The 12,702-nt window shown below is 41.1% G+C and overlaps 1 protein-coding gene across 3 annotated transcripts in view; it reads left to right on the top strand.

Annotated features, from left to right (window-relative positions):
* NUDCD3 (NudC domain containing 3) overlaps positions 1–9,495 on the top strand; it is an 84,604-nt gene extending 75,109 nt beyond the window's left edge. The window contains exons 7-8 of one of the 3 annotated variants that reach the window (XM_033947858.1): positions 7,673–7,799; positions 9,288–9,495. In XM_033947858.1, the coding sequence (XP_033803749.1) occupies positions 7,673–7,783 (111 nt within the window). In that variant the 3' untranslated portion in view covers positions 7,784–7,799; positions 9,288–9,495. Of the gene's footprint in view, positions 1–1,888; positions 2,080–7,672; positions 7,800–9,287 lie in introns of those variants that run through there. The other 2 variants (XM_033947856.1, XM_033947855.1) reach the window with 2 other exon arrangements.
* The last annotated feature ends 3,207 nt before the right edge of the window (positions 9,496–12,702 follow it).

The raw sequence follows: 12,702 nt of genomic DNA, 5'->3' as shown, positions 1-12,702 counted from the left end.
GCACCCTTATTTCCACCCACTTTTGGAGGGGAAAAAAGTGTGTCTTATGGAGCGAAAAATATGTTACATAGGTTAACACATGGACATAATCCAACTCTCAATAGAATGGTTAGTATGGAAAAGTGCCAACAGAGCTATCTTGACTTTCTTTCTCTCTTATGCACATCACAATACAGCTAACTCCTGACTGAAAGAGAAAAGTCTTTAGATATTTTGTAAAGACATAGAGAAAAAGTAGATCTGATCTCAACTGGTAGTTCGTTCCAAATAGAAGTAAATATGTATACAAAGGAGCAAAAAACATAACCTAATGCCTTTATTCCCTTAATTGAAGGGAAAGAAAGTTTATATAGTTGGGAACCAAAGGCAGAAATAATCAGATGTGCAAATGAGGAGCGAATAATTGTAATCTTATCATTAAAGAACTGTGCCAAATTATCCACTGTAGGTCTTAAGTTGTTGCTAGTCATATCTACCTTACTTGTCAGGGAATTCCACAATTTAAATAGGGCCTTAGATTGATCTTTTGAATTATTTATTTTATTTCCAAAGTAAATTCTTCTCATTTTATTTAATTCCTGGTTGTATTCCTTTATCTTCAATCTCCAACTTAATTTATCTACATCTGAGTTTCTTTCTTTCCATTTCCTTCACTCACATTTGAGAACACAGTGATCTTGTGTAAACCAAAGTGCTTTTTTTTATATGTAATCATTTTTTGTGTGAGAGGCGCTAATAAATTAAAAGTCCTCTCAAAATCATTCATCTAGGACAGGGGTGTCCAATGTCGGTCCTCGAGGGCCGCAATCCAGTCGGGTTTTCAGGATTTCCCCAATGAATATGCATGAGATCTATTAGCATACAATGAAAGCAGTGCATGCAAATAGACCTCATGTATATTCATTGGGGAAATCCTGAAAATCCGACTGGACTGCAGCCCTCGAGGACCGACATTGGACACCCCTGATCTAGGATATTCTCTATGTTAGGATCATGTGGAGAATAAGATGAAGATTCCAAAAGCTGAGACCCTCCCCCCAGCTTTGGCAATACATCTCATTCTTACCATGCAGCACCCGTTCCTGTTCAATTGCTGAAATCCACTACACACACACACACACACACGTACACACACACACACGTACACACACACGTAACTACATTTCTCCCTCCGTATTCGCTGTGATAGGGGATTAACAACCTGTAAATACAGAAAAATCGCGAATATCTTTTTCATATGTTGTTGGCTGTTTTCTATTAAAAAACGCGAATAACATGGTGGTAGACCTGGCCTGTTCCTTGGGGGGAGGAGCCAGCAAGCTAAAAACCGTGAATAATCAAAATCACGATTGCTGAAACCGTGAATACGGAGGGAGAAGTGTATTACAGAAATGTCAAATAACTGTATCCTGGATTCTTCTATCATTTTCTTGCTGTGCATTCTGGGAATGATTGTGTGGATTGCCATTCTCACACACTGAGACATTTTCATTTTTTGTTCTTATTTGTCAAGCTATTCTCTTTACTCACTTCTTCAGCATTCTGCTGTCCTTTGGCGCCATCATGTGTGATCTTTCTCCTTAATCCAGTCTGTCTGGCTATCCTCAAAACCATCATGTAGTATGTTCTAAATGCTTCACGTTTTATATATTGGATGCTTTAGATTTATAGTGTAATAAACAGTTCAGAGTCCAACTAACATGTAGACCTTACCATGCCTATTCTTACCCTCCAAGAGTGCTGCTTTTTGGGTGAAATTTTTATGCTGTGTGTAGGATATGAAATGTTGGTCCAATAGTTATATAGCCTTCTGTATGGTAAATGAGAAGAGCACCCTTGAACTGGAACAATTTATAATATCCTAATCATTCTGTTTCTTTACCTGCAGCTGGTGTTAAGTGCATATGTGCTTAAGACTGGCAAATGGTGCCAGCGGCCTCCTGAAGACAAGCAGTGGCAGGCCTGGCAAGTGTCTGGCCACATTGGCAGCTTCTCCAATTCATTTGCTGCTAATTAGACAGTGGAGGCTGAATTGTTTGTACAATGCTAATTGCTGAGCATTTTTTCCAATACAGCAACCTGGTTAGGTAAAAATTAGACTTTTGGAGAGGAATTAGCTTTTCCTTCATTCTTTCTGACATAATCATTTCTTAAGGGGGGGATGGTATCACAATTTTATTTTGTTGGTAAGGCTAGCAATCTTTCATTGCCTAAAGATAACCTGCTATGAGCCAGTGCAGTTCAGTTCTGACCAGTGCTGTTACTTTCACACCATGTACCTTATTCTTGCACTGTACCTCCTACTCCTGTACCAGTACCAATATTCACATATACAGCTCTGTCAGTGCACATTGCTCCTGCCCTGCAGCACCACCTGCTGTTCTGGGTGATGTGATGGAAACCATTGTACAGAAGCCATGAGTGTGTTTACTTAAATGCATATAGTTGGGAGAGTTTGCTGCAAAATGGAAATAATACCTTGGATGAGACAAACACCTCAGTATGGAAGTGGTGCGTTAGAATTGTATGTGAAGCTTCAGCACACAGTATTCTAATGCACACATGAAAAAAAATTATTTACTACCAGTGCAATAAACCAATGTTATGCAAATTGGTGACATTAGATAGTATGCGGCAGCAGTGGGAGAATAAGTGCTATATTTACTGATGGTGCTGTATTTACTGTATTTGCTGTATTTACTGATGGTGACTTAAGAGGACAAGCCCCTGTCCCCCATACTAGAAAAGCTATAAGTTTTAGCATTACCAGCCTTACAATTTCTGGTGGAAGTAGCTGCGGACAATCGCACATCCTAAAGATGAGCAGTAGATCTTAAATCTCTTGCATACTCTTCTGCTTCAAACATAGACCCTATGGGCTGCATTCTGTATAGGACGCCCAGTCTCAGCAGTTGCCTAAGCAGCTTTTGAGAATCGCACAGGGGCATCCTATATAGAATCGCTAACCTGCATCCATCTCCCTGTTGCGATCAGCTCAGCAGCCACGGCAGCAACCCCCCAGCCACGAAGTCGGCCGGCAGGAGAGATGCCCACTCCCTCCTGCCGGACTGGGAGTGGCCTAAGATGCCAATTGGCCAGGTCCCTCCAGGATGCACCAGGGAAGGTGGAGGCGGGCCTACAAGAAAAAGGTACTGGGGGGAGGGGGCAAGTTTTCAGTAGGGTTTCTGCAGGAGGGACTGGGCATTCCTCCTCTTGTTGATCTGGTGGGAAGGACTGGGCATCACTCCTGCCAGTGATCTTCAGGGGATGGCGGAAGTAGGAATTGGCACTTCTCCTGCCACGGGGAGGACGAGTGGGTGGGCTTTGGTGGTTCTAGCAGGAGGGACCAGGCATCCCTCCTCTTAGCTGACTTCGCTGGGGGATGGATTCCCTGCCACGGCCATTAAACTGATCGCTGCAGGGAGATTTCCTTGCCACAATCAATTTAGCGTCCACATCTTATGCTGGCCTACATTTCAGGCGCCTACCGCAGCCCTAGCAAGACACCTAATGCCGCCTAAGCTCCTCTAAGGCCACTTCCTGGCAAAACCACAAACACGCCTAGTCTTTGGTGAGCTTAGGTGGCTTGTGAAAACACCTACAATGTAGGCTGCCTGGCTCGGGGTTTGTTAATTTTTTTAAATATGCGTCCCGAGTGGCTGCTTAGACACCGGTAGGATGCCTACCATCGGGACGCTGTTATAGAATTTGCCCCTCCTTAGTTGAACTGATGTCACACACCAAACCCACCATGAAGTGGATCCATTCACTACTTGTATTCTGCCTGGGCCTCTTAAGCCTACTGTAGGACTACCCAACCACCAACATGTCTCTTCCAACATGGCACACAACATACTATAACTTCAAATCACACCACACAACAAGAATCACAACACAGTAACAATCCCCATGAGCTTCAGCAACCACTCTATAAACAAAAAGAAACCCAAACACCCAACTACTAGAATTCACTTCAATCTACAATATGCATTACATGCCAATAAGCAAAAGAAAGAACAACCACCCATATGCCTTCCATGTACATCAATGCCTGGTCAGTAGCCAACAAACTACTAATAATAAATTAACTGATTAAGTCAAATGATATAGGTCTTACCTTATTCACAGAACCCTGGCTTAAAGGCACAACCTGCCCAGAATTACCCCATTTCTGTTCACCAGGTACAGTATTATTCATACACCTTCCTAGATCTAACAAGCAGGGAGGTGGTCTTGCTCTTGTCTATAGCAGCTTTTCCAAAATCAGATTCCTTTATCCTACCAGAATTAGAATATATAACCTACAAGTTAGAAGATAAGACATAAATGGAATATATCCCCCCCCAAGACCATGGTCACATATAATTTCAAACCTCACTTGCCAATACACAAAAGTAATAGTGTTATACTTAAATATACCACTAGAAGCTCTAGAGTCTAGACAATGCAAACATCCTTAATTTCAAAAAATTCCTCACTGACAGCCAACTAGACTTAAAATCATCTGGTCCCACACATGAAATAATATTTAGGATGTGTCTTCTAACATCCAATCCTCACCACCACCACCAGATGGACAGCTGTCCCCTGGTCGGACCATTATGTAAACTGCCTTGAGTGTGGTTGTAAAACAACAACAACAACAAAAAAAAGGCTATATATAAGTCCCAATCTCCTTTCTCTTTACATAGGAAGCACAACCACCAAGGGGCCTATCAAATGAACTTTAACAAGAAGCAGGCTAGATGCTAATCAATTCTGGAACAAGGTATACAAACTGTCAAATACAACTTCATACAACCCCACGTCAATTCTAACGGGAATAACATAATGGAACAAACTAGACTCAATAGTTCACCTGCCAGACCTGCAACATCCTCACCTTGGTTTACCGAAACCCTAAAAACTGAAAAACAACCTGTTGCACGCTTGAGAGACAATGGCAAAAAAGTAACCATCCAGAATAAAAAGCTATCTGGAGGGCTGCAATCAACAAATACAAATTAAACGTTGCTGAAGCCAAAAAATCTACTACTCTTGCAAAATAGAAAAATAAATTGATAAAAATTTATTTCACACCTCCTAAACTTGGTCTGTTTGACATCAACTCCCAAACAAAAGCTCAGACCCTTGCAGACTTCTTCTTAAACAAGATATAAAATGTACAAACAGACACTGAGAAAGAAGCTAGCACTATTAACACCAACACATAAACTACACCTGCAGACAGCTAATCTCTGTACAGCCAACCAAATTTGGAACTTGTTCACTCCACTTAACAACCTTTGACAAAGCCTCACTTCTGAAAAAACTGTTTACATGCAGCAGCATACTTGATAAATGCCCAAATCACCTACTAGCAGAAGCCCCAGATCACATTATAACCTGGGTGATAGATCTTCTAAATAACCTGCTACAACATGGGCAGTTACCACCACAAATGGGTCACGTTGCTCTTACCCCTATTCATAAGACCTTAAACTCAGATTTTTCTGATTCTTCAAATTATAGACCCATTGCCGGCATCCCTTTACTAACTAAACTTCTAGAAGTACATGTCTGCAAACATCCCATCTACATAGAAAAATATTCCTTCCTCCATTCCTCACAATTTGAATTTATCCCACAACATAGTACAGAACTCCTTCTATTAACCCTAACCACCAAAATCAAACAAAACTTAAGCTTGAGACACTAGGCTATGCTACTCTAATTTGATATATCGGCCGCTTTCAACTCAGTCAATCACAACCTACTTCTAAGCAAATTAAATGAAATAGGCATTGTGAACACACTTCTAAATTAGTTCAAAGACTTCTTACAGAATAGGAATTGTATTGTTTGGACGGATGAAGCTTTCTCCAAAAACTGGCAAGCATTCTGTGGTATCCCTCAAGGATTACCATTTTCTCCAGTACTATACAATCTCTTTATGAGCTCTCTAGATCACATCAATTTCAATAATAATGAAAGTCTACTTTCCTGTGCTAACAACATCCTCCTTACCTCGATCAAATATGACTCAAATGATGCCTCCCAAAAAATTTCTGATAGCATAAACAAAATATTATCATGGTCAACATTCACTCATGCTAAATACAACCCCTCCCCCCCCCACAAAAAAAGGACTATGGTTTCAGCTTCTCCCAAACTGCTCCAACAATCATCTCACTACCCTCTGGAACTATCCTAGATGTTGACAAAACTTATAAAGTCTTGAGGGTCATACTCCACCCTGTCATATGAACCCCAAATCTTCTAATCTATGGACCAAAAACCTATAGCGTGAGACAGCTAAGTCTTATCAGACCATTCTTCCACAATCGCCATTTTGCCATATTGACAAACTCTTGTGACTTCCCAATTGGACTACTCCAATTCTCTCTATGCTAGCATAAACTTTAACCTCATGCGCAAGCTTTAACTGATGCAAAACACCAGTAATATTAATATTCAAACAAAAATATTGATAGCGTCTCACCTTACTACAGTAGTCTCCAGTGGTTACCTATCAACATGCACATAACCTTTATCATGTATAATGCTTCATATCCTATATGTGAACTCCACTGAATCACTTATAAATCTTATCAACTCATGGTCTTCATTGATCTGGAACCTCAAGTCTTGCTTCTGATCCTCCCCTCTCCCAAAGGCATCAAATACAAGCGTATATTTAACTCTGTCCCAAATCTTTCTGCCAAGGTAGATGAATAATCTCCCAATGTTCATCAAGACAAAACCAGACTACCTCAAATTTCAAAAGAAACTAAAGTCACTCCTCTTTGAAAGCATACACTCTGTTGACAACTAAGTACTATGGTCTACCACAACAACCTTAACAATACTCTTCCTTACCCCGGATACCATAAACCATCCTCTTGTACCTATTCAATTGACTGTACCTTAATCTACTGCATTTTATATCTCATGACTGTTTCATATCTTCCAGTATTGATACCTTTATCTAACATGTTTTTCATCATAGCATTTATCCTATTCTATTCACTCCACTATACAAATTATATCATTCTTTTCTATTTTAAGTCACATTAAACTTAGGCATAGAGTGACCCAAAAATGGTAGATTAGATTTGAAATCTATAATATTAGGTAATAAGGCTGATTTGCATACTGACAGCAGTTAAACAAGAAAAAAATAGGATATGGGCTAGCAGCTTAGTAACTTTGAAGAAGAGCAAGAGATTGATCATGATTTTGAGTTTCAAGAGCTACTTAAGAGAAATGGTATAGCAGCCGTTTTAGTCCACTCTATATGTAGAAATTTAAAAAAAAAAAAACCCCCCAAAAGAAATCAGGTGATACCTTTTTTTATTGGACTAACTGGAGTATGGTTAGATTAGCTTTCAAAGATAATCCTTCTTTAGATCAAAGATATTCAAATGTAGATAGTTATCAGTGTATAAAAGTAAAACAAAGTACTGAATAGTAAGGGCTGCTGCAAGATAGGTCTAAGGTACACTAACAATTGTATACATGGATCTCATTATTTGTATAGTAGGGTATTTCTATCTGAATCCTACCCAGAAGCAACCATTTATAAAGTACAAACATCAATGTAGATATCAAGTGTCTGAATTTGGGATATGGCTCTTAGCCTAGTTCTATAACTCAAGATGGTTTAACTGTTGTCTTTTGGTTTTGTTTGAAGAAAGTTCATGATATGCTGAAGAAAGGCTGGGACTCTGAAGGTTCTCCGTTCCGAGGCCAGAGGTTTGACCCTTCGATGTTCAACATCTCCCCAGGAGCTGTGCAGTTTTAAAAAGAAGAGATTGAATGTAAAGAAAATAAATATCTTAAGTAGATAATGGTAGTAGGACTGGATTGAGAACCATTGACTTAAAGATTAGCCAAGCTATGACAATGTCAGTACAAAACCCATCTTGTGTTGCCACTATGCCAGAAGAACCCTTGCTCCTGCCCATCCTTGCAGTGTAGCTTCATGGAATTGTCTAACAGAAGGATGAGGGTTTTCAGAGCTTGGAGGAGTGGTATTAACCGGGGATGCAATGTTTTGAGAATGTGGTAGCTATTGCTTGTTTGTATGTGTGCTAGTTATCTCGGGGGGAGGGGGAGAGGAGGAGTCAGGGTTCCCATTCTATTTTCTACTCTGGTCTCAGGGGCTTTGATATGTAAATATGAGGGCAACACCATGAGAGAGACTGAAATGCAAGATGTTGCCAAGGCAACTAGTTTCTGCCATTTCTTTTATTTTGCCTTTTTTGTTTCATTTGGTTTACTGCTGGTATGTTTTAGTTAGCAACTCTTTCAGGGAATTGAAGGGTTCCAACAATAAACCTCTTCTTGTTGATTCCTGTTTATATAACATCCTAGCATCTATCTACATGGTTTTATTGACTCAAGGCCTGGTGCTTCTGGTCACTGAACTGTCCCAGACAGACATGTAGCATTTGTGTTGTCCTTGAAACACTAAGGCAAAGTCCATGTGCTGTTGTCACTTCCATATTATTTTAACATTATTTATAGGTAATGGTTTTACATGGTGATACTGGAGAAATCTTACTAGGTAGAAGAAAGCATTTTTTTAAAATTGGTGGCATCTGCCCAGAATAAATGTACAGTAGATTCAGTTAAACGGCATCCATGGGGATTAGTAGATGCCAGATAAATGTAGTTTTTGTTTGCTTGAGAGTTACCATTAAAAATAGGCCTAACTAATACTATATCCCATCTCTTCCTCGCTCCCCACCTTCCTTTCTGGTCTCGGTCACTTTCTCTCTCTCCTTCTCTTGCCCCCCCCTCCCCACTATTTATATGTCTAGCATCCATCCATCCATCTCCCCTCCCCTTTACCCTGCAGGTCCAGCAAGTTTCAAGTTTATTAGGTTTTTATAATCAGGTACTCAAGCATTTTCCCTGTCTGTCCTGGTGGGCTCACAATCTATGTAATGTACCTGGAGCTATAGAGGACTTTGCCCATGGTCATAAGGAGCAGCGTGGGGTTTGAATCCACAACCCCAGGGTGCTGAGGCTGTAGCTCCAACCACTGCGCCACACACTCATCCACTTCCAACCACTGCGCCATACACTCCTCCAGCATCCATGTCATTTCCTCCCCCTCCACAATTTTGGTCCACCTTCCTCCCCCTCACTCTGTAGAGCCGGTATCTCTTACCTGTAGCAGCTGGTCAGCAGAGGCAACGTTGTAAATGTGGCAGAGGAAAGGCTCTGCTGGGGCTGGAAGGCGGGAGGTGGGATGTTGAGTCAGGAGTGTCAATGATTATTCTTTTTTTTTTTTTTGCCAGCTGATTGCATGCCAGTTAACCGGGATTGAAAAGCCTTCTGGGTTCATGCCTTGTTTACCTGGATACCAAGATTGCAGACTTTGCTTTGCATTGCTGTTTGTTAGTGCTAAGGGCACTGCTTGCGTGTTAAAGGATTTTGATGCATGATGACAAAGACACATCCCAGTGCTGGTGTTTCCTCAACAAATAAAAACCAATCATATACACATTGCCGTTTACTTCCAGGGAAGACTAAGCATTCTTTTTTGCAGAGTTTGCAATATCAGAAAAGAAAGATTGAAGGGACACTGACAAGCTGGTATATTGAAGGGAAATGTTTAAAAAAACTGATCGTTATATCAATATTACTGATTGTGCTATTTTACAAATGCCTTGAAGGGGCAAGCTTTAGATTGTTTTATATGGTTCTTTCAGGAAATCCTGGGCATTAGGTCACCATGGCACTGGGATTTCCTGCCTAGTATCCAGCCCTATATGTAGGTGAAGAAGCTGTGCCCATCCTGTGCAAGAACATTTCTGGTGTGGGTGTGGAAATGAGATAGAGCAGGAAAGATAGTGGGAGCAGAGAAAGAACAGAGGGATTGTGGAGAGGAAGAAGCTGAAAGAGCAGAGAGGCATGATGGTAGAGTTGAAAGAATGAGATGAGAGAAAAACTGTGGAAAGAGCTGAGAAAGCTGAATGCAGAGAAATTATTTGGATTTAGTTTGTACCTTTTCAATTAGTAGCTAAAGAGGTTAAAACTCCAAAGCTTGGAGGCGAAAGCTCATCGGCAATATGATGAAGAGCCATATGGTCTTCAGCAAACTGAAACAAAATATAAATAGATTGTAGCATGTTGCCTACTTTTTTTATTTTTTGAGAGCGGAACAAAGTAGTACATTTAAAACAAATAGGGTAAGCTGGAATGAGGTCCATGAAGGGCCTTAAGAAACCAAGCCTTTCTGTATATATGTTTGAATGAAAGAAAAAAGTTTGTATATATTGTAATGTAATGACTGAAAGCAAAACTTTTCAACCAAGCTTTAAAACATACATACTGCCTACATGAGACATCAACAACCCCTCAAAGGGCCATAGATTTTGTTTTTTTGCTGAACTGGTATCCATCTCCAGTGTATCAGGGGAGTATGGTTCATGAAATATAAGAGATCATTGGTGTCTTGAGGCTCTTATTCAACTCCCACTGAAGTACAGAGATCCAAACATCTCCATTGTTTTTGCTGTTATTGCAGCAATCTGAAACCGAACACTCCTGGTATTCTTTCTGTGAACCAGTCATATTTTCTGATCAAGAGGATTTGAGTAGTGTATTCTCAGATCCAATACTACCTCATGGAAGAATAAAATCCCACCTGGCTGAGATCATGTTATTTAAGTTAGAAACAGAGGAGGAACTTTAGGCAGAAACATTGGAAATCATTCAATTCCTTTACCTCTCCATGGAAGATTTGAATGTGGGAGACCCCTTTTTTTAATCATCCTGAGTCAACACAACCAGTCTGAGTTAGCCAAGTCAATCTAGTTATCCCAGTCATCCAAGTAAACTGAATCAGCTGAGTCAACCTAGTTAACTAAGGCAATTGAGCCAATCCAGTCAGCCCAATCAATCTAGTCAGCTGAGTCAACCCAGTCAGCTGAGTCAACCCAGTCAGCTGAATCAACCTAGACAACCCATTTAGCCTAGTCAGACAAGTCAACTCAGTCATCTGGGTTAGCTAAGTAACTTGAATAAACCCAGTCATCCAAGTGAAGTTGGATAGCCAAATCAACCAACTCAGCCCAATAAATGGAGTTAAACCAAACAATTGAGTCAACTCAGCCAAGTGAAGTGAGTCAGCCTTGTCAGTTGAGTGAATTGAGGTAACCCAGTCAGCTGAGTTTATACAATAAACCCATTCACCTGATTCAGCCCAGTCAATTAAGTCATCCAAGTGAACCCAGTCAGCTGAGTCTGTGCAATCAGCTGAGTCAAGCTAGTGAGCTGAGTCAGTGCAACCTGTCAGCACAGTCCATCCAATTATCCCAATCAGTGCAGTCATCCAAGTCAGCTGAGTCAACCCACGCACCTAATCAGTGCAGTCAGCTGAATTAGCTGAGTCAAGCCAATGAGATGAGTCAGTGTATCCTGTCAGCCTAGTCAGCACAATCTGCTCAATTATTCCAATCAATTCAATCATCCAAGTGAACCCAGTCAGCCCTGTCAACCCAGTCACCTAATCAGTGCAGTTATCTGAATCAGCTGAGTCAAGCTAGTGAGCTGAGTCAATACATCCTGTCAGCACAATCCACCCAATTATCCCTATCAATGCAGTCAAGCCAATTCAACCTAGTCAGCTAAATCATCCCGAGTCAACCCAGTCAACACAATCAGCCTGAGTCCGCCAGTCGTCCAAGTGAGCTGAATCAGCTGATTCAACCCAGTCAGCCAAGGTAACCAAGTCAGCTGAGTCAACCCAATCAGTCCAATTAATCTAGCTAGCTGAGTCAGCTAAGTCAACCAAATCACCAGTTGGCAAAATCAATCCTGTCAGATGAGTCAACCCACTCAAGGGTTAGCCAAGTCACTCAGGTAAACCCAGTTATCCAAGTGAACCTAGACAGCCAAATCAGCTGACTCAGCCCAGTAAACCAAGTCAAACCAATCAACTCAGTAAGCTAAGTGAACTAAGCCTAGTCGAGTGAATTGAGGTAACCCAGTCAGCTGAGTCTGTACAGTAAACCCACTCAGTCAACTCAGTCACCTAGTTAGTGCAGTCATCCCAATTTTCCCAGTCAATGCAGTCAACCCAGTCAGCTGAGTTAGTCCAGTCAACATAAGTCAGCCTAATCAACCCAGTCAGCCATGTCAGCTCAGGTCAAACCAATCTGCCTAATCATCCAAATCAGCTGAATCAACCCAGTGAGTTCAAGCCTCTCAGCCAAGTCATTCCACTCAGCCAAATCAACCGAGTCATTCCACTTGGCCAAGTCAGCCAAATCAACTAAGTCATCTGAGTGAACCTAGCCAGCCAATTAGCTAAGTCAACCTAGTCAAGTCAAGCCACTCAGCCGGCAGCCTGGTCAACCCAGTCAGCCAAGTGAACTGTCAGATGTCATCCCAGCTGAGTGAACCAAATCAACCCAATCAACTGAATCAGCCATGTCAACCTATCAGCCAAGTAGAGGCCAACTGAATTTTGGCTTCAGTTAAGGCACTGAAATTGATCTAGTCATTTTTTGGGCCTAGTTTTGGTTTGACTAAAAGGTTATTTTAATTCATGGCGGTGTTTTTAGTTTCAGCTGAAAATAACTGCCTGTCATTAGTGAAAGCCAAAAATTTTGGCTTTGTGCCATTTTATCTCCCCCCCATCCCCTGAATAGAAGTTGCTCTCTTCACAATGCCTCCTGAGTGCCTCACCAAATTCATAGGTCTCAT

Source organism: Geotrypetes seraphini, chromosome 6 (genome assembly GCF_902459505.1).
Source record: "Geotrypetes seraphini chromosome 6, aGeoSer1.1, whole genome shotgun sequence".
Taxonomy (NCBI): domain Eukaryota; kingdom Metazoa; phylum Chordata; class Amphibia; order Gymnophiona; family Dermophiidae; genus Geotrypetes; species Geotrypetes seraphini.
This window is presented reverse-complemented; position numbering and strand designations above follow the sequence as displayed.